Raw genomic sequence first — 23808 nt, forward strand, 5'->3', positions numbered from 1 at the left:
TTCAGTGAACATCAACATCAATCAAAATCCAGGTTTGGAATCCAGGTTTCTATCCCAAAGCTCATGAAACCTCATGAGTCCTATGACTCCTGTCATGCAGGGTCAGCGTAACTTGACTGCTGACCTATAGCATAATACATTTCAGTCAGAAAACTCACAATGAATAAAGCAATATTTAGGTTTAATGTACATGCAAACTTTGGCGTCAAGGCTCTGCCTCTCATCACTCCCTGTCGTAAGCCAGCCAAAACAGGGAGTGACTACAAACACCCCCTTATGGGGATCTTGAGAAGCAGAGCTCACTGGAGGATGCTGAGGTGGTGGTGGGAGTGCAAAACATTTTTGAAGGCATGAATTAGGAATAAGCAGGTAATTCAAGCAAATGCAGCTAGCAAAAGCATAGAATATGAGCAATGACAGCATTCCAAAACAGGTAGTGCACAGAAAGAGCCAGGCAGCGCTATGGCTTTAGCATGCAGAATGAACCAGGCAGCAGGGCAGCTTTCGTATGATTGCATCAGGGCAGATGCAGCAACAGCTAGCAGGCAGCAGCATGGCAGAGTATGCAAAATGAGCAAGGGCCTAAATAGGTAAGGTTGGTGCTTTATATAGCTCCTCCCATTAGACGTAAGCATCATGAGAGAGGGAGTGGCGCTTCTCGAGCTGTCTGCCAGAACTAGCTCTGCAGGCTTCGCATCATTTAAAACGGCCCATTTCAGTTAGCTGCATTAATCAGGCACGTCGGGGGAAACTGCCTATCCTCGCACGCAGTGATTTAGCTGCACAGAGAATGGATGGAGGGAGATTTAGAGGGAGGGATTGATGGAGGGAGGGATGGGAAGAGGAATGAGCCTTCAGGAGGTCAGGTACACCTCGCCCCCTGCGAGACAGCAAAGTGCTGACCGTCAGCACACCAACTGGAGAGTGTCAACGAGGGGCGACAAATGAGCAGAGAGAACCTGCTGATGTATGGAGCCTCTGTTCTGCCACACTCAAACTCATATGTACCCTGGCCAGAGTCACTCTGCTGTCTGTGCCTGCTATGGACGGCCATCTTAAATAACGCAATGATCACATATTCTGTCCCCAAAGATTAAATATAAAAATAATGAAACCCTGAAGCTCACCCCAGACACTGCACAAAACTGATTCAGACTGGAGGACTCCACAAATTCGCTTAGTCATTTCATAATTATTAGGCACTTAGGCTTTCCTCTCTCCATCATGAATACTGATGAGAAAGTAAGGATCACAATATTGACACAAGTAATTTATGTGTGATATAAAACTGAAATATTTGAGTAATGTAAAGTGTGGTCTCAGCCCTTGTTCCTGAATTGTGGATTTTCTGCACCGGCATGCAGAGTGAAGCACATGATCTAATTGTGAGAAGTGAGAATGAGAGCAATGGTGGATTGTCTGCAGCAAGATGTAGATCTCTCTTTTCTTTGTTTCATAAGGTTGATTTCTGTGTGTGCGTGCGTGTGTGTTCAACCTAATATTAACAGCCAGAAAGTCATAAAATTATGAACAGTTGGCATACTGTGCCTAGGCTTATTTCGGTGGCCAAAGGCACAAAAGTAAAATGGCATCGTTCTTCTCGTGCCAAATTTCACTTCAATATCATTTACCCTCAGCCCATTCATTAAGCGGTAAGCTTTTTTCCCCTTACTGCTTAGTGCATTCAAACAAGGACCATTTATTGTTCCCTGAGCCATCCAGAAGCAAGGCTTGGTTTATTGCAGGCTATTCTATGGAGGTGGAGCCCATGACGTGCAGGATGTTATTTTTAACCGCTGTTGCAGTGGGAGATCCTGGAATCCTGCACATCGACAAAAATGCTCAGCAGTTTTTATTTTCAGGTTACAAGAACCCACTTTACAGGAAATGAACAGACATACAGTATGGACACCACCTCAGCAGTTGTGCACTGAGCAAGGGTGCTGGCAAAGAAAAACAACAGAAAAAGACCTGAAAGTGCAGGTTTCTGCTCGAGTATGTAGCCACTCAGCAAATATTTACATCAAGTTCTGCCTCTGCGGTACATATCTGTAAGAGTGTTGATTGTTGTGCTTCTGTGGCACCTACCGCATTTTTGTATACAAAAAGCTTGATGATTTTGGCTCTGTTCACATAGTGATATTTGTACACCCTGTAAAATCCCGCTATGGACATTCGACTAGCTACCAGCTGTTTCAAAACATAGCTTGAGCTGGTCAAACCATGTTGAGGATGGAGCTGATCTGAACTGGTCAACCAGCTACCAGCTTGAGCCGTTTGTTTTTTCTGCAGGGCTGAATTTAGAATATACAGTATAAAATTAGACCATATTTGGAGGAGTAAAATAACACTTCTTTGCCGTTTCATAAGTTCATTTTGGACTGACTCAACGCCCTTAAAATCAGATGGAAAATTCTGGAGTGCTTATGGGCACTTCAGCACTTAAATGAGAAAATGCTCATACAAAAGGAAAGAGCGGGCATTACTCAAGGAAATGACAAGTTCACTTTTCTCTTTGCTTTATCACTCCACAGCTGCTCCATCATAAATTTCATGTAAATAGGGCCACAAGCCAACATGATAATGGCTAGATGAAAAACAATCAAGCTTAATGTTGTGCAATATCAACTTCATGCAATTCACACACAAGAGCATTTATAATTAAACAATAATTCACTTGCTTTATAAACTGACTGAAACGCAAACATGACTAAGCACACTGTTAAATGCAGCATGAATAAAAAATAAAAAAACAAACAGAAACATTCTTCTCATATTGAGGACAGAATACAGATAAATCTCGAAGAGTTCCCTTCATATCTAATGGTTCTCAAATTCTCACAAGAATGTGGCTTCGCTTGCAGTCTGTCCGCCACGGTGATTAATGTAATAATAATGCTTTCACAACCCATTCTATAAGTCAATGCTGCAGTGCAGAAAACACTGTAGCACAAACACAGGGCCAGAACCAGGCCTGGCTATCCATCCCCTTGGAGAAGCACTGGTCCCTAACAGACTCCAGTGGGAGAAGCAGGGCCTGCCCGTCAGTGGCGGTATGGGAATGGTGACAGAGGCAGAGTGGCGGGCTGGCGGTGGGCAGCGGTGGAGGAGGCTGTGTGGCGCACTCACCCGACAGGGAGAAGCTGATGAGCCGCCGCGTGCCCTGGCTCTGAATGACCTCCTCGCTGGTGACGGGCTTGAACACCTGCAAAAAAAAAAAAAGTGTGTGATGTGATGAAAGAGGAACTGATAGAGAGAAATAGAGAGATAAGTCAGCTGGGCCTTCCACTCCTCCTTCTTTTGCTCCTGCTCCGGAATGCTGTACTTAACGGCCATTACGGTGGCCTGGAGAGCAGCCGGATCAATAGTGCACATTCATTAGGGCTCGATTGATCCAGCTTCCAGGAAGCAGGGGAACAGGGGACCACAGGGGAGTGCTCTTCTCAGAAAGAGGGAAACTGCCTCCACAACACTCTGACGGGGAAGACTGGCACCGCTCTGACTAACTGTGACTACATCGCACCCTGTCTGTGTGTTATCGTCTACATAAAACTGTACATACCACCCTGTCTGTGTGTAATCGTCTACATAACACTGTACATACCACCCTGTCTGTGTGTTATGGTCTACATAACACTGTACATACCACCCTGTCTGTGTGTTATTGTCTACATAAAACTGTACATACCACCCTGTCTTTGTGTTATCGTCTACATAAAACTGTACATACCACCCTGTCTTTGTGTTATCGTCTACATAAAACTGTACATACCACCCTGTCTGTGTGTTATTGTCTACATAAAACTGTACATATCACCCTGTCTGTGTGTTATCGTCTACATAACACTGTACATACCACCCTGTCTGTGTGTTATTGTCTACATAAAACTGTACATACTCCCAAAAAATGTAAAGTAAACTGCGCAGAGGCATATTTAATGTAGAAATAGAAGGGGTTTGGAAATATCTAATTACACAGAAATGCATGTTCCAGAATATTTATTGACAGCATTTTTGAAGTCAGCAGTCTCTTTGCTCAGCAGGGTATATCTGTTTCAACTCGCAGACTGGATTTCTTCAAGTTCATGTAAAAAACTAAGAAAATCTGATTTATTCATGGCAATGGAGGACTTTTCACAAGCATTTTGGGAAATTAAAATACACAGACAGCAGAACCACATGCCGAGAAAAATCCAGCACACGTGCCCTGACCAGCTGCACAGAATGAGATGCAAATCCTTTCCTCGACTGCATAACACAAATGCCATCCTGGTCCCACTTCACAATAACCAGACTTCACAGATTACCCGCAAACGCAGAGAGATTAAAATCTTCTGTCCAGTGCCCGTATTAAGCTTTACAATCTCCCTTCAGTGGTGAATTTGCGCACAGAGAATCTGTATAAGTTCACTCATCTGAAGCTTATTCATTCATCATATAACAAAATAACATGTTTATCAGAATAGATGCAGGGATCACAGCACAGAGACACGCAGTAAAATAATACCTTATCAGGAGGAGATTTTCCACATGAGGACAGGCATGTGGATTACACTGTTGAGAAGAGTGGGTCGTTGTTGAGTCATGTTTTCTGAGTGCTGCATGATTTTCAGTTATAATGTGAAGGCTATGCTTCACAGAGCAGAACGAACACCTCTTTTCAAGGGCCTCTGGCGCACAGAGGGGAAGAAACCTGAGATTCCCCGGAGGTGAAATAACAGTGAAGCACCAAGGACACCTGCTGCGAAACACAATGGCTGTCCCCTGCGCCCCAGACGCCATCACAAAGGACCGCCGCAAAGCCAGATTCCGCTCAAAGCCAAACTGACGCACGCTTCAAAGAAGTGGGTCAAGACCCACCTTTTTAATGGAGCGCTGAATGGAAGGATCTGAATGGCCCTCTTTTGCCAAAGCATCTTTGTGATGGTGCTCTTAAGCGGCCATGCCACTTTTAACTCCACTGAACAAGCTGCCCTTTTTCTCATTGGCAGAGAAACCCAGCTGCACATCGGGTCTGAATGCTAATCCTCCGCTGAAGCCAATCACGCAAACCTGAGTTTGGAGGGAAAAGCCCTCGGGCCAAAACATGCTCTAGATGGATGAAAACATTGATAGATGTTGAACTGACTGCCACAGCGTCAATGGGTTAGTTTTCACACATTGCAACAAACAAAACCATAATCCTGGAGATTAATGTTGCATAAGACTGGCACAGAGCTGTTTTGGGGGCAGCTGTCAGTGTGCACAGACCAGAGCTGCAGGGTGGGCGATATGGAGGAGTGATTTGTGAAGGGCCTGCTGGACTGCGCTCGGGCACGTGTGCTGCCTACTGAAGCTCAGCCAGAGTGAAATGGAGGGAGGAGACTCCACTGCAGTGCGGCTGCCTGCTGACGGGACCGGGGCCCACGTGAACAGCTTACACAGCAGAGGAGTGAGTCAGCAGCCAGCTGAGCGAGGGAGTCCACACACACGCACGGACGCACGCGCATACACACACACGCGCACGTGCACACACACGCACACGCTCACACAGGCACGCACACACACACTCACACACACACGCCCACGTGAACAGCTTACACAGCAGAGGAGTGAGTCAGCAGCCAGCTGAGCGAGGGAGTCCACACACACGCACGGACGCACACGGACGCACGCGCATACACACGCACGCATGCATGCACGCACACGCACACACACACACACTCACACACACGCCCATGTGAACAGCTTACACAGCAGAAGAGTGAATCAGCAGCCAGCTGAGCGAGGGAGTCCACACACACGCACGGACGCACACGCATACACACGCACGCATGCATGCACGCACACAATCATACAGGCATGCACACACACACACTCACACACATGCCCACGTGAACACACAAGTGCGAACGCACGCACACACACACACACACACACACACACACACACACACACACACACGCCCACGTGAACAGCCTACACTGCAGAGGAGTGAGTCAGCAGCCAGCTGAGCGAGGGAGTCCACACACACACACACACGCATACACACACACGCGCACACACACGCACACACGCATACACACACACACACACACACACACACACGCATACACACACACACACACACACACACACACACACGCATACACACACACACAAACACACGCATTGTTTTCACTATTGACAGTGTACACCATATGCCATTTAAACAAGGACTAAAGACATATCTGACAGGAAAAATGAAAACAATGGTATACCAAATACATGTTTAACAAAAGAAAACAAATTCTGTTATGATGTGGCATTGTCTGTAGGATGATCGACTGTTACGTGAATCTTCTGAACATCATAGTACCTTCATCCCTATCATCCCTTCTCTATCTCTTACCCCCCGTTTTCTGTCTGAACAAAGCAAAGGGGAGGCCTCTCTGCTCTCCCTTTAAGAGAGTGCCAAACATTTGTTGTGCCAAACCCCAATTGTTACATGACAACCAGCATGGCACATTTCTTTCACATCTGAAAAAAACAGATCCCAAAATGAGGCAGATGGCCTTCCTTTAAAAAACAGTATTAACTAGCAAACCCACAATCTATCTATCTACATGCAAATACTCCAGCTGTCTTCCAGGGTTATTAAAGATGAGCCTTTGAGTACAAGCCATCTAACAGCAATGCTCAGCACTACATCCTTTGCCTCTCCATAAAATTACATTTTCACTTTTGGTTCTGTTCAAATATACTGGGAATCAGCAAAGGAAATTACACGGCATGCGCTACCCAACAGTCCTCAAGCATATTAAAGATAAATTACCAAACATACAACATAAATATATTTATAAAAAATATTCATAATATGAGCCATTAAAAATGCCCTCTGAGATCACTGAGGAAGAGATAATGAGTAAAGTGTACAGTTTTTCCATTGCAGCGGGTGAGTTTCTGCTTAAATCAAATTCGCCTCCACCGCTTACACACAACACAATACAGCTACACTCTCAAGCTTAAATGAATAAGAGTTCCCATTTTATTTTTTGAGAGCATGTTATACTCAACCATAAAAGCACAAAATCTTTTCAAAAAGCCATCGGAGAGAAACTCTCAAAAGGCTTAAATGACAAGTGGTGGAGAATTAAACACTTGCCTTGTGGAGTAGCAAGCCTATAAAATCTCAGCCGTGTGAAAGGAATACTGTGGATAATCAGCACAACACATACTCTCCAGTCTCAAGGTCTGCCTCGGCCAGAACCAGACAACGCAGTCAGACTGTCAGCCGACCTCAGCTCTGTCCCTCGCCCTGAGGGTGACAGCTACAGCCTTGTTTGTTGGTTCATACCCATGTCTCGACCCATCCTGGAGCTACAGATGCATCAACCTGACTAAACTGCTCAATATACTCCCTGCCATTTCTACTTTTTCAGAGATTTTTTTTTTCTTTAACTGCTTAACTGCTTTAGTTGCTTCAGTTGCTTAACCCACTTGAATTGCTGTAATACTTAGATTTCTCATTACATTTCTATTATAACCATTTTACCTTTACACCTTGCCAGCCAGTGGAAGATAGGCTCCCCCTCTATAGCCGGGTTCCTCCCGACATTTCTTTACCTCATGTCCCTGGTGTAAAATCCAGCTATGACCAGCTTGAAATGACCAGTTATCGCTTGTTTCTAAACATAGCTTGAGCTGGTCAAACCATGTTGAGTATGGAGATGTTCTGAGCTGATCAACCAGCTACCAGCTGTTTCAAAACCTAGCTTGAGCTGTTTTTTTCAGCAGGGGTGCTTGCTATTTGGGGGTTCAGGCCTGCTGTTTGCCATTCTGTTACTCTGTAAAGGGTCTTTGTGACAGTCTTCTGTAAAAACATACTGGTGGCAGTGGCAGGCACCCGAGCAGGATGTCTGGATAAGTGTGGTACACTCGATGACACCATCACAGCGATCAGTGCTAATGGTTCACATGCCTGCTTGCCGCAGAGCCCATCAGGTAAGATGCAATGCGACATCTGTCTCATCGGTCTTCAGGTGAGTGAAACCTGCATCCAGCAGGGTGACCAGCTGCACTCATTCAGCAGTCATTCAGTGCTACCCCTCCAGAACGCACTCCCAGCAAAGACCACAGTTGGATCGCACTGGGCTGTGTAGGAGACCAACTTAATACTGGCTGCCCTTGATTGATTGACTTCAGCTCTGTTACTGTATTCTACAAACTAATTGGAAGAATACAATCATTCACACTTGCACACACACACACACACACACACACACACACACACACACACACACACACACACACACACACACATAAACACACATACTTCCTAACAATGTATGAAACAGTTGATTTTGACAAACCAAATGTTTAGATTTTTGGATAATATTCAGATTTTTCAGCCTCATGATAGCCTGTGTTGCTAGCATTGACACTTATTTAGTCTAAACTGTTGTGAGACAAATGCAACAGACTCAAAATGAAAATTCCACACCTTACATCAACTCTAGACCTTTTGCAAGCTCTGTTGTACATGAACTAATGATGCAGCAACACACAGCTGGCCAAGAAACAGCCAAGCAGCTAATTGTCCAATTACCTTTGCTCCCCTAAAATGGAGAACTACGTATAAAAATAGCTGTAATTCCTACAGGGATCACTCAACATGGATGTAATTAAGCTCAAACACTAATTACAGTTAGTCTACACTTTAACCTGAAAAAAAAAAAATTAAAGTACATTGTTCTGGAGTACATAGCCAACACAACAATAATTACATCACTATCCCAATACCTTCACATGTACTGCGTACAATAAATAAAAACAAGAATAAGAGAAGTGAGTGTTCTTTTACAAACCTACTTCAAGAACATTTTCACATTTGAAAGGAAACATGCAAAATAACCCTGACTACACAGCATTATCCAGGGGGAGTTGATTCCATTTGCAGATACTCTACACACATCCCATTATTATCAGTGCAATTATTGGAGTTTATTTTGCAGGGAGACTAAATTAATTATATCTAATTTGAGAAGACTAATTTACAGATCTTGTTTCAGCTGTAGAGAGCTTAGGTTTCCAGAAATGGACCAAAAGCCTTGAATTGCTAAAATCTACTGTGAGACTGGTCTGGATATTACTGGGCACATGATGTACAGAGCGTGTATAAGAGTGCACCTAAACGGTACTGACATTTTAAGGCATCAAATCACAAATATCCCTCATTCCAAGCGCGCAATATTAATGGGAATGTTTCCCCAAAGCCTTCTGGACTTAAAAGGAGGGCATATGAGGTACAGTGTATGGTTCGTTTTCTGAGGCAGGGCACAGCCGGGCTGCCAAAGGACACTAATGGATGGAGACAAAAGTGACCTTTGAGGCACCCTATAATAGCCCAAAGTGATTGGGTTGGTCAGTTGTTCAGGACTGGTTAGGAACCCAAGCACATTCTTTTATTTTGACACACTGCAGAAGCCAAGCGATGCAGCTGAAGGGAGCCCCTCCTGAGAGGCCTTATTTTGACCCCAAGAAGAGAGTATACTATCTCTCATGGCACATATACATTTAACTTTCTGAAACAAAAAAAGTCATGTCAATATGGCTATGCTGGGGTGTGAGCAGGAGTGGGTGAGTCTCCAAACTCTGCTTCAGGGTTATAGGGCAGCTGGGCTGCTGGTCTTAAAGCTGGTCTAGCTGGGTATGAGCTGGTCAACCCGCATGGCCAAGCTGGTCTTAAAGCTGGTCGAACAGGGTATGTGCTGGTTAGCTACCAGCTGTTTTAAAAAATGGCTTGAGCTGGACAAACCATGACAAGCTGGGAGCTGGTCTGAACTGATCAACCAGCTACCAGCTGTTTGAAAACCTAGCTTGAACTGTTTGTTTCAGGAGGTTGTTGTGCTCACCCGATCAGTGAGTACAGGGCTATGAAAAGAGGGGTGGGGTAATTGCACAGTGATCAAATGATGCAGGATTTGTGATGGCATGTGTCCATGTGTGGTGTGTGTGTGTAATTACCCAAAGCAAACAAAGCAAATCTGCTTACATATTGGCTGAGAGAACAGCTACAGCAGCCAATCAGAGCTGTTCTCCTGTGGGTGACAGTGCAGTCCAGGGTGTGAGATAGAGCCCATCTTAAAGTAAGCAGGCCACATGCAATTAGAAATGAGAACCTCAAGAAACCTCTTAAGAGAGGTATTAATAGATCTGAAGTAATCTTGCACTAATCCTGCTGTCAGGCAGCCAGACAGATGGGAGAAACACTCAAGTGCACTTCCTTTGTCACATTATTATAATTATAATTAGTATTATTAAAATTAGTATTGTTGTTATTAGCACGGTAGGTTCACCTGATAAGCATTGTGGGTGGTTTTTCTGAAGGCGGCACATCCTGAACAGATTTGGCTCAACTTATGCTTATTCAAATACTGTGCGATGCTTTTCATCTGGGTACCCTACAATGTCTCCACCTTGAACCCCAATTAAGCAGTTTTTTGACAGTAGGGGACAGACAATTACAGTGAGAATAAGCTGACACTGAGCAACTTTTTACTGCTCAGAACATTTTCAATTCACTGGAGGGAGGGGGTGAATACATCAGTTGCGCCCATGCAGGTAATACAACACCAGCAAGACATTCCATTAATGCTGCTTCCCCTTTAGGGAAATACAGTATAAGAGGTCCTACAGAGACATCCCAATAATTCATTCTGCTGCTTCTCCTCTGACTATACAATCATATTCTATTAGAACTTTCTACGGGTTTAAACGCGTCATGTTCAATATTATTTTTATTGCCGCTGCCAATGGAAATTACCCAAAGAAAATCCCCTTAGAAGTTTACCCTTCCTCATCACAATCTATGAGCACTGACATAAGTCCAGCAACAATACAGGTAAGTCATAAATGCTATCTTAATATTTATATTAGACATAAATTATTCAGAAGGCCAAGATAAAATGCTTATATGAGGCTGCTAAAGACAGCCCTCTTCTGTGAGAAGACAGCAAGCTACACATAAGCCATTCACTTGCAACTTCACCTGGCTCTTCAAATTGATCTTCTCCCCGAACCCTGCTCCTGACCTCTCCCATAAACCCCCTCTTTGCCCCTCCCTGTGACAGCGGCAGCGCAGGAGCGTGGTGTGGTGGGAGGAGAGCGAGGACTTACGGGTGCAGAGGCGTTCTTCACCGTCACACTGGGAGTGGTTGCTCTGAGGGCTCCACTCACACCATGGTAATACTTAAAGCAGATTTTCGTTTCCGCTGCAGGGAAGGAACGGAGGAGGGGGAGGGATGAGATTAAGGGCAAGTAATCGCTTTTCCATATATATGACCCACTGTCCTGAAACCTGGGGCCACTTCTGGTCTGACAATGGCTGGCTTGACAATGAGATAATGTTAATCCAATATGTCAGTGAAACCACAAGCTCTTTGCCAACTACTGACCTTTGAGGTAGCAGGAGCATGAACTAGACAATACCTGCACAGGCCTGGCCTTTTCCAAACATATCATTACTTCATGAAAATCTTCAGAGAAATGCACAGATATGGGAAGTAGAGCGAGCATCAAACCCTTCTGACCAAAATATTGGTGAAGTTCTTGGGTACCGTGTGAACTGCACTCTTGCTGTCGGGGAATCCTGTAGCCAGCCAGCAGCAGTCACGTTGTGACTGGGCCTAAGCACAGAAGGCGTTTGGCACATACAATACAAATACAATACTGGCTTTACAGACATATGACAATACCAGTATTGGAGGGATGCATGTCATCTAAGAGCTTTCACATTAGATTAATGGGCTGAGCTGATGAATGTGCTTCAATTAAAGAAAAAAAAACTGATGAATCGGTGCTTTCAAACAAGCCTGTGCCTGTCTCGTTGTGAGGGTTTTTATTTTTTGGGGCAAGCTCGTCCTGAGAACGAGAGACTGTGCTCTGCTTTTCGCTTGTGATTACAGTGTGAGACAATAAAGTAATTACTTTACCTATACACACTGTTATTGGTGCACAATTAGCCATTCTCTGTAGATGCTCAAGCCAAGACACCGCTAACCACTGCTGTCATTACAATGCCGGCGACTACAATAAAAACAGTTGTGGGAACATGGGATACAGAGACAAACAAAGCCGGAGCTAATTCCGGGTTAGCGAATAAATCCCGATGACAAGAAGATGGGCGTTCTCGGAGGTGGATGCCCGCTGTGAATTACCCCTGCTAAATAAAACTCCCTCCTCGTGCGCTTACACACAGAAATAGAGTTGTAACACATCCTGGGAGAGTGAGGAAATGGCACAGTTTTCACTGTTCCAGATTTGCCTGTCTCTCCATATCTATCGCCCACACCTGGGCCTCTGTCATATGAGTAATGGGGAACCATTTCCCATCTAAAAGCTGTTATTTGTATTCGCGAGCATGCCAGCGTCATAGGGGCTCCCTGCGCGCACTGCAGCTCCCGCTTTGGGCACTGATCCAGGGCTAAGGCTCGCTGAGTGATTTATAATTCACACAGGAAGTGAGATCATTAGCTTCATAATTAGATTTGCTATACACTTACGGTAAATAAGAAAATATGAAAAGCAAAGGTGCCTTCAGAACAGTTTATCTGGTATGACGTGACAGATGGCAGTTACCATGGCAATTTTTATCTCTGTCAACAAAATGGTAATAAATGAAAGGGAAGAACTCAAGAGCCAGCATTAAGGGGATCATTTCAGATGTGTACATTTACATGGATAAGTCTGTAGAATTGCTTAACAGACACATCTGAAGCTGTCAAAGTGTGTGGAAACTGGGCATACCGTCGCTTGACTTGACACTCAGTAAATGCCTGAGTGAGTGAGTATCAATTTTTAATTTTTATGATGGTACGATGGTATAATGGAATTTTCCATGTCGTACTTCCGTGCCTGCAATCTGTTTGGATGGACTTTCCACATTTCAAGACAACAAACAATTAGAAAATGGTTGAAAAAGGAAACAAAAAAAAACCTTTTTGGTCAAGCCTCTACTTAAATAGCAAGGGCCATACTTTAGAAGTATCTCAGGGGATTTAAGCATCTGTTAGTAAGTCATAATCTTTTTAGCTCAAATTCAGATTTTAGATTACATATCACTTGGAAAAGCACCATCAGATAGTTACAGTATCATCATAACAACCACAGAGCTTTATTCCAAGAAGGACTGGAAATATCACAGCCATTAAATTTTTTGTTTATTTGTGTTGACACCACATACCCAAAACATTCCTTTAATATTTTAAAATATTTAAATTGTAATATTTAAACACATGATTCATTCTACCCTATGAAACGGCTATTTTGAAGCCTCAGTCTATTCCATTTCAGTCCATGTCGGGAGGGTGGAATATGGTTCAAACATGTGAAGCATGTTGATTTATGAATGGAAAAGGACAGATGCTTTACTAAAAGGCAATTAATATGATGCTGTGCTAAACCACAAAAGCGCTACAACAAAGAAGCTGTGTTTGTAACTGGCCTTGACTCCTTTCATCAGTAAACAACATGGGACATCATTCACAACCAAAGTCGCCACTTTTATATCGACACCACACAGACCAAGGCCAACGCATACAGTACAGCTGTTACAAATGGCTTCTGTCACAATTCCAAACTTACATGACCAATGTACTTAAGAATGACCCTGAGGGAGAGTTTAATGGATATGCCAAAGCACAAACCAAGCCAATGGGCTTCATAAAGTAGATTTATAAAGGTTTGGGAAAGCCTTAGATAAACACATTTCACTCGATTGTATTTTCGCAGAAGACCACAAAGGCACACGCATGCTCTCTTGGAGCTTTCAAGCCATTTTCCATCATCGAGCCCATTTTTTGTGTGTTGCCTTCAAGGGACATGCTATCTCGCTTTTGTGGTGCGCTTTTTGGAAATGACAGAAAATGTCCAATACTGCCTCTTATTATATTTCAATAACTCTCAGCATGCTGTGTGAAAAACTATGATTATAGTTGATGTGGGAAACATACAGTCTGCAGTGAATGCTCTGAGAGGCGCACTTACCCTCGACAAAGTAAGAGCTAGCATCGATCTTCCACACAATTTGCCCCTTGTGTGACCCGTTCACTCCCCGGTTTTTATAGTCCAGAAAGTTCTCAGACAGAACCTCATCTGAAAAAAAAGGATAAACAAGTCATTCCCCTCATCCACATTTATTTATTTCCTGTCCGTGTAATACGCGTTCAATGCAATGTCTAGCTAATGTTCTTTACTATCTGCACGCTGCCATTGACACTGCCATTGAAGGTAAGAGATCACATTCAGGTGTCATTCAACACATACAGTAAAGAACAGAATTATCTGAAAGGAATGTGACACTGAAGGTACTGGATTGATTTTGAAACGTGCCTGTATATCCCGAACAGCACATCACTGAAGACGGGAGATGAAACGCACTTTGTGAACCTACAGCTACCATTTGAAGACATTATCAATGGGGTACAGTGATTGTGCTGTAGGGCATGATATTGCAGAGCCTGAGACCAGCAGCCCCCACAGAGGTACAGGCTCTTCTGATGGAGTGCAAGAGAAATCTGGCTGAGTGGCGACTTGGCAAGCCTGAGTGTGTCACATTCTGCAGGCCCAGAGCTGCCAGAGGTAGGATCTCAAAGAGAAGATGGCCAGCAAGCTGTTCAGAAATGCACCAGAAAAAAGATCTTCGCTTAACTTTGAGATACTGCAATTCGGCATCTCTATAATTTGAATCTATCATAGAAGATTGTGACAAGGATTTTACCACAACACAGTATTTAACGGACAGTGCAAAATGCGAGAAGCATGGCTCCTACTGGCCGAGGAAGCAGCGTTGACTGACTGAAATGCCACCAGCTCAGTCAGCGGGGTTGGCGGGTTGGCGGTACTGGCGCTCACCGATCAGGTACATGCCGATCCAGTCCCCGGCGTCCACCTCCTCCTTGATGTCCCAGCAGATGACGATGTCCTGCGATTGGCCGATGGCGTAGATCGAGTTGCTGACCATGAGGGTGGAGCGGCTGTCGAAGGTCACCAGGTCGGTGTCGCTGGTGGAACGCGGGAAGATGGCGCCGTTGTGTTGGCCGCTACGGATGTCCACATTGGCGAACTGCTCGGGGTTGTAGCTGTAGCGCATCGGGTCCTTACAGCGCCGGCGGTTCTGGGAACTCCGCGAGGGAGAGGCCATGGCTGCCAGCCCAAGGAACCTGTTCTGGTACAAGTTCTGTAGCCGGAAAGAGAGCGTGACACACACCATATGCAGGAGGCGTAGGGAAATGGACAGCAGAGGATACTCTTTATTTAGGCATTTCAGGATTTTATGTTATGTCAGTAGTTCTTCTTAAAAGTGGATGTAGCTGACCAACTGCAAAAATATGTTTCTGATGATAAAAAGATTGACTCATTAGATTATGTTGAGAACTGGCAGATATCCCATAGATTTTTTTTCTTGCTGTATGGCAAAATGTTGATAATGTTAAAATGGCAATTTTATGTGCTGAAACCAAAGAGAAAATCATTAACAGCACGTCAACTCAGAATAGAAGCAAGTAGAGAACAAAGAAACCAAGATGGAAATATGAATATGGTATGTGCATGGTCTGTAATTAGTACTACAGCAGAAAAATTTAAACAGAATTTTAAATTCCATGATGTAATATGTTCATTCACTATAACTCAACAAGTAGTTAATTAACTCAACCGTATATCCTAAATACATTACAGTCAACTCTAAGAACAAGTGAGCTAATGAGAAATATCAGTTATATATGGGTGCATGCACACCTCCACTACAATCACAGCAATTACAGCAGCTCCCGTTTGGCACGGTGACACTGGGCTGAGAACAAAGATTACAGTTTATGGAGCATACATACGGTGGGTTGGCAGAATAAATATGCTGTTCCACAGCTCTGTGAAATTGAGAGCAGAAATTGTTGCTCAGAAATTCAGAGTACATTATCACAACGAGGTTCAGCTATGAAGGTGTGCCACTGTGACAGCCACCCAGGAGTGAAGGTTTCCCATCATCCCCCAACCTCTCGGTTTGCTGCACACACACACAAAGACTAGTTTGGGTTGGATGCTTCTTCTGAACTACCATGTATACTAATTTCTTTCATGAAATCATCTTGTACAGTTAATATTTAAATTACTGGGTGGTGCATTGCAACCAGATTCCAATTACCTATACATTTAATTACATATTATAATCAAACGCCTACTGGGTCTTTTCAAGAAATCGAAATTCTATATGTATATACATATATTTTTTTACTAATGTAGAAATGAAGCTGTAAATGTATCTGGCGTTTGGAGTGCAGTGGTGCTGCCGTTGGCTGGCTCAGTGTAAACAGCATCTCCTCAACACACCCACAGGCATTTCCTCACAGTGAGTGCGAGAGAGGACTTCCTCACACAGCTCAGCCACTCGGCTTCCCCCGCTTACTTCAAACACAGGGCTATGAGAACACACACTGTCTCACACACACAAAGACATGCTGTCTCACATACGCAAAGACGCACTGTCTCACATAGAGCAAAGACACTGTCTCACACACGCAAAGACACACTGTCTCACACACACTAAGACACACTGTCTCACACACACAAAGACATGCTGTCTCACATACGCAAAGACACACTGTCTCACATACGCAAAGACATGCTGTCTCACATAGAGCAAAGACACTGTCTCACACACGCAAAGACACACTGTCTCACACACACAAAGACACACTGTCTCACATACGCAAAGACATGCTGTCTCACATAGAGCAAAGACACTGTCTCACACACGCAAATACATGCTGTCTCACATAGAGCAAAGACACTGTCTCACACATGCAAAGACACACTGTCTCACACACACAAAGACACACTGTCTCACACACACGGACACACTGTCTCACACACACAAAGACACGCTGTCTCACATAGAGCAAAGACACACTGTCTCACACACGCAAAGACACACTGTCTCACACACACCAAGACACACTGTCTCACATACGCAGACACACTGTCTCACATACGCAAAGACATGCTGTCTCACATACGCAAAGACATGCTGTCTCACACACACAAAGACACACTGTCTCACACACACAAAGACATGCTGTCTCACATACGCAAAGACACACTGTCTCACATACGCAAAGACATGCTGTCTCACACACACCAAGACACACTGTCTCACACACACAAAGACACGCTGTCTCACATAGAGCAAAGACACACTGTCTCACACACGCAAAGACACACTGTCTCACACACACCAAGACACACTGTCTCACATACGCAAAGACACACTGTCTCACACACACCAAGACACACTGTCTCACATACGCAAAGACACACTGTCTCACACACACAAAGACACTGTCTCACACACACAAAGACATGCTGTCTCACATACGCAGACATGCTGTCTCACATACGCAAAGACACTGTCTCACACACGCAAAGCTGGAAAGGTTGTGAGTTTTGACTATCAATATCAAAAATGGGTTTGCTTTGTTTGCCTGATATTCTCCCATTTCTCTAAACTACTTTGCTAGATCATATTAAAAACTGAAAATAAACCTGCCAAAGGATTTATGACATCATACCTTTTTCAACCAGGTAAGAGTGAACTGTCAATTTTAGTGTGTATTAAGTGTATATAGATGTGGACAAAGAAAATATTACTTTATCCAGAACATGAATGAAAAAAATACATTAAAATACACATTCAATAAAGCAAGCAGCACATCCTCTTATGTATTTTTCCACTTCATTCAAATGGGAGAAAGCAGAGAGATAGAGATGAGGTCACAGTACAGATATAATAACTCGAGGGACTCAACGCCCTGACCACACGGGGGAATTGTATATGAGGTTGAGAGCTGGCTGCCCTATGGACTACACCAGTCTCACCTCATGTTTGCGGCATGTTTTAATGGTGTGTGAGTGTCTGTGTGTGCGTGTGTGTGCAGTATAAATGTGTCTATGTGTGTGTAGTATGTGTGTAGTATGTGTGCTTGCACGTGCGTGCATTATGTATGTGCAGTGTGTCTGTGTATGTGTATTGGATTTCTAAATGTTTACATACGCATGTATGATGAGTGTCAGTAATTAGTGAGGCATGTCAATGGACACTGTGCATCGGCCCCAGTATATGAGCGGTGTGTACACAAGCTTTCATCAAGATGCGTGCGTGCGCGGGAAGCACAGGGTCTGAATTGTGTCCCAGTCAGCCGCTCACAGAGACCAGCACCGGAAACAAGCTCGTCCACTGTCCTTCGAGGCTTCGCCCAGCTCGCAGGGTCACCTCAGGAGGCACAATGCCCGCTTGTTTTCCAGAGGCACGGCCATGTGACACAAGCACACAGAGGCTTGACCCCACAGTGAGCACACAGAGGCACGGCCATGTGACACAAGCAGAGAGGCCTGGGCCTCTGCTCACGAGACAGGCGCTGCCCAGGGTAGGTGACCTGGGAGGGCCATCACCCGCTGTCCAGGCCTGGGGCCTGGAGCCCAATCAAGAGAGGGTGAGTTTTATATGTTTGGTGCATTTACAGTATCTTCTTGAGTTTTGAATGTACAGTACGTGTTTTACTGTACAGTACGTTTTTTCATCTACTGCATGAGCTATTCATGTGAGCAAGTGGATGTAAATATACAGTAAATTAAAATTAAACTCTCCCCTCCCACACACACTGCTGATCTGTCTGTCTGTCTGTCTGTGCAGCTGAATGCCCTTTGCGTGTAGCCTGTGAACTACATGTTAAGTCCGTCCAGCAGGTCCCAATCACAATTTCCCCAGTTTACCAGCTGCTGGCTGACAAAGAGAAACAGTGCTGCCGCATTGAATTTCTCCTTGTGTTCAAGAGGGCCAATCCGACCCATTCAAATCCACCCATCCGTTGATTTAGTTATTTCTTAAGGCAATTCATAGAGAATGACATTTCTTAAAGAATAAATAGTGCATGACTGGCTGTATCTTTGTGTGAGCACCATAACATTACATACATAACATTACATACAGTACAGTGCATTATATAGAGAAAAAGTGCTTGTGTTAAAACAGGCATACACAGGATAGATAGTCGAATAACTGATGTGTGACTGTAAATCCTGTCTCACCAATTAGCTTAATTTACAGCTGTTTTGAGCAGCATACCTGGATTAAAAAACACAATAACAGCAAGCACAGATGTCAATGTATTCCACCACCCGACAGATAGTGGAAAATACAGACACATAAATAAATAATACATAGCTACATTTCCAGTACAGAATCTCTCATTTCTCTTTTTTACTGTAAAATTGGATCAGCGTGCTGCACTGACCCATGCCAGTGCACCAATCAGAGATGACACTAATGCTATATTTAGCATGTTAATTGGTGCTAAATACTAAGCAGAAACATTGCCATTCTCGTAGGTCTCCGGGTGGTGCTCACATGCATTAATCGCTCCGATTACACACACACAGCGCTTTGAAGCTGTGCTTGCATAATAAGCACTGAGAGAGTATTATAAGCACTTCTAAATCTGATGTATATACAGGCATCCTTATGGGGACCCTCACATGTCCCTCTCCAGACAAATAGCAAAACACACGCAGGTGAACATTTGCCACTTCGACATGACAAAAATGTCAAAATGACAACCTTTTATCTAATGAAATTCATTAAAATTCAATGACATGTATTACTGGATGGCAAACAAATCTTCTGTTCTGTCTAAATATGTGTAGGTTCGCAAAGCAGAGGTTGAACAATATTATATAATATTTTCACAACAATTCTCAGGCAGCAATGAATTTACCCATTCAAATGTACGTCCTGTAGGAGATATTGTTACATTACGATTAGGAAGCAGGTATTAATTTGAGCTAGCAGCTTCATAAAAACTATCCCCATGTCAGACTCAAAGGAGATTTAAGAATATTTGTGCTGCAGGTGATTATGATCTTCTAATAAAACTTTGCTAAGGTTTACTATCACACTCTTTTAGCGTTAAGTGATGATTTCCACTTATACACCATCACTTATGTAGGGGCTTTAGCTGTAAATTGTCGAGTCATGCCTGTGAAATGTGTTCCAAGTATATTTCAATTGCAGCGGACCTGAAAACCATCTCATTAATGATACGATCTCACCTGATAACACAGAGATGGCTACAGCGAAGACAGTTTTAGCAATGAATAGCTTGTTAGTGACCCTGATTCACAGTGCCTATTTAAGTGGTTTATTCAGACAGTGACTTCAAGTTTTGCAGATCACTTGAATTGAATTTAATCAAGTGATTAAACCCCACTCTATACACACAGTATTCAAAGCCAAGCTCACATCCTGTAGCTTAAAGGGCTTTGAGGATGAGAGTGAGTGGGTGCAATGGCAGAGATATCACTGCCAGGGCGCCCTTCAAAGCCATGCATATGGGACTCTAAATAGACGCAGAAGGTTTATATTTTCAGCTTGTGTTCTCACTGAATCCATTCAAAAACATAATGGGCCAGTTTCACAGACACAGATTAAGCATAGTCCTGGACTAAATTGAGGTTTGCATGGAGAATATCCATTAAAAATTTTATTTCGTCCAGGACTAGGCTTAAGATGTGTCTGTGAAACTGGTCTAAGACCTTTTTAAAGCTTAAACATTGAACTGATAAATCTGTGAATGCCATGACTGACTTACCTTTGATGTTATGATCACGTTAATCTTAATTATAATCATTCTCCATCCATGTAAGTTTATCCCCTCCCCCCAATCATAATAGTTCCACAAAAAACATCCGAATATAATGTATAACTGTTTATGTTGAACTTGCTTGGTTAGTACTTGGATGGGAGAGATTTAAGTTGCTGCTGGAAGTGGTGTTGGTGGGCCAGTAGGGGGTGATCTTTCCTCTGGTGAAATTATCCCCAATGCCCCAGTGCAGTGATGGGAAGATTCCATGATGCTCTTCGCAAAGAGTAGGGAGTTCCCCGGTGTCAGGGCTAAATTCCAAACCCTGGCTCTTTCAACCTGCCACCTAAATATTCCCCCGATTAAATTGGTAAAAAACATTGTTCTCTCCCTCTTCACCTCAGCTGGTGTGTGGTGAATGTTCTGGCACTAAATGGCAGCCGTGTATCACCCACTGTAAGAGCTTTGAGTGTCTAGAAAAGTGCTATATAAATGCAATTATCTATCTACGTTTTTTTTAAACAATATTATGATGATGCAGAATGCTGTAGCTAACTTAACTAGTTTTGGCAGTTAATTGGTTGAACGAGATTGGAGCAACTGGTTTCCAGAAAGCAGTGCTAATGTCAATTTCATCAGACCCAATATCAAGAGTGGTGAAAATACATTATGTGGTGTTTTTGGCAACAATTCCACCAAAGCAGGGAAATTCTGATGATACCTATTGAGATTTTCAAATTACAGTAACAGAGCACACTGGCAACATTCATCTCATACGTAGGCCATACCTAATTGGAAATGTAAAATATATAAACTTCTTCAGAGGCTGAAGAATATATAGTCTTCAGCCTCTGTACTGATCAAACTCTACTGTACCAAGTAGCCAGCCCTTACAAGGGGACAAGTGCTTCCCAGGACAACACTCACTACCCAATAGAATTTTGATAATCACGCTCTGCTTGTTTTTGATATGAGTGGTAAGTTCAGCTCAGTTCAGCACCGGTCAGCCCAGGTTATGAGATATCCAAACAGGAGACAGTATACTGTCAGTGAGGGTGGACAAGAGGTAGAGAGGTGGCAAAGCAGGATTACAAAAAGCATGGACATGACGAAGAAAGCTGGAGGCAGGGACACAGATGACATGAACAAACAGACATTTAAAAGGATAAGCCTCCGTGTTCATTTCATTATGAATGATCTGAACGCTGTAATGCAATGAGATGGGTGATTGTTATTATACAGAAAAAGGACACTGACCTTAACACTACACAGGTGCAGCAGCATAATGGCCCGTCAATTGAAAGCACATCAATTCCTGAGGAAGAGTTAATGACATTACTCCAACAGAGCTTAGATACAGTGTCACAGAGCTCATTAAAACAATGTCCTGTCTGCCAGTGTGTGGGCTACCCTAAGCATACCTGAAACTCATTTCAAATGCATTTCTACATTCATGTAAACAAGCAAATTGCAAGTCATGCATGTTAGTTTGTATTCTGTGTTAGCCATTGGGTAGAATTACATTATTTCTCAATATCATTAGCTAGATAATCTGTTAAATAATTAAGAGGTCTCATTCAATCCTACTGAATACTGTTTGCCATTAACTTTCATGGATGCATGTAACCCAGTTATTTTATTGTGATACATAACACAACATTATAAGTTCAGTTATCACTGAAGTTAAATAATAAATGGTAAGTATCTTTCTGGTCTACATACTGTAAATGACAAAATGCTAAAGGATAATAGACCCTTGACACTGATATCTCAGAGCCTGTGTGTTAGTGTAAGTCTAACTCATTTTCTCATGTTGTTTCATCAGAAAAACAGACATGAAAACAGCTGCGGACACACATAAACAGACAAACAAGGTGCATGCCGGGTATTAAAAAAAAACCTGTAAAAAAAGGTTAGACCGGATACGAAAACACACATTGATCAATAATACAGTGCACATACAATAAGAGAAAGCCAGCAAGCTAACAGAGGACTGGAATATATTGTACCAAGCAACAAAAGCTCTTGCTATCAGGTAACTTAAAAGGGCACCAGACATATTATTCGGAAAGAAAAGCACGGAGGTAAGGTGTACCACACAGTGTTAAATCATTCCCTGTAAATCTGTCTGGGGTATGCAAGGTACCCTCAGCCAAATACTGTCCATGGATTTATTTTCAAATATTTAATATATCGATAAATAAAGCGGCACCAGTATGAATATTAACTGCAAAAAAAGAACAAACAACAATAAGGTGAGCTGGTAATACTTTTTTCAAAGAAATTGTCACACGCAAAATAATCCATCATTTTGAAAGCACACAAGTCATTTTGCACAAGATGAAAAATAAACAGAAGCTGCAGTGTGTAGAGGAGTTTATAATACTGTTATATTGTAATACTGTAAATGATGTAAAGACCCTACTATCCTCACTGATTGCTAAGGCTTCTCTATTTATTGCTGGTGTTGAGTATTACTGTACTTACCTTAATTAGCTAGCATGTGAGAGGCAGTTCAGTTCACCATGTGTAAAACACCCTCCACGCAAGAAGCTAAGCATCGTCAAAATGAGTCTTTCTGCTAGGAAACGTAAATAAATTGAGCAAGGGAAGAGCGTGGAGCCCTCCACTGCTGCCTTTTCATTTTAGTACAACAGTGACAGAAAGGCCTTATTCCTTAGAGGGATAGAAATCTTAAAAGGCTTTTGTCTAGCAAGCCAGATGTCTTCCCCTTTACAAAGAACACGCATGAGAGACACTGCAGCATGCTAAAGACTGACAGCAAATGTTCCTCAGTTTACACAAGGCACCCAGCACATCACCAGCAAGGATGGTAAATATTCCTCTGATTAATGTAGCCAGCCTTACGAAGTGTCCACAGAGGTGTTAGTCAACCATGACATTCTGAGTACGATGTGGGATATTGGGACAAAACTCTAAGGTCAGAGTCATTGAAGGGCCTGACTATTATTACAAGTAATTATCGGCAATTCAAGGCAACATTATAACACAAAGATACACGCCTTCACTCATATATATTTCCTATACATACAGACACAATATATATAGATTTATGTGCAAACATTAAGCAATTTGAAGCTTGACTAAAGTCACATAAAATACTATTTAAACCATTCAACCATTAAATTCAAGACAAGAA

At 43.1% G+C, this 23808-nt stretch overlaps 1 protein-coding gene across 1 annotated transcript in view; it reads right to left on the bottom strand.

Moving 5' to 3' along the window:
• Positions 1-21932, bottom strand: part of LOC133126296 (E3 ubiquitin-protein ligase HECW1-like) — a 64219-nt gene extending 42287 nt beyond the window's left edge. The window contains exons 1-5 of the mRNA XM_061238354.1: positions 21906-21932; positions 14872-15196; positions 14005-14112; positions 11137-11231; positions 3130-3205 (exon numbers count right to left, since the gene is read on the bottom strand). Coding sequence (XP_061094338.1) covers positions 3130-3205; positions 11137-11231; positions 14005-14112; positions 14872-15196; positions 21906-21932 — 631 coding nt within the window. The remainder of the gene's footprint in view (positions 1-3129; positions 3206-11136; positions 11232-14004; positions 14113-14871; positions 15197-21905) is intronic.
• Positions 21933-23808: the final 1876 nt, after the last annotated feature.

The sequence above is a fragment of the Conger conger genome, chromosome 4, assembly GCF_963514075.1.
Source record: "Conger conger chromosome 4, fConCon1.1, whole genome shotgun sequence".
NCBI classification, from domain to species: Eukaryota; Metazoa; Chordata; class Actinopteri; order Anguilliformes; family Congridae; genus Conger; species Conger conger.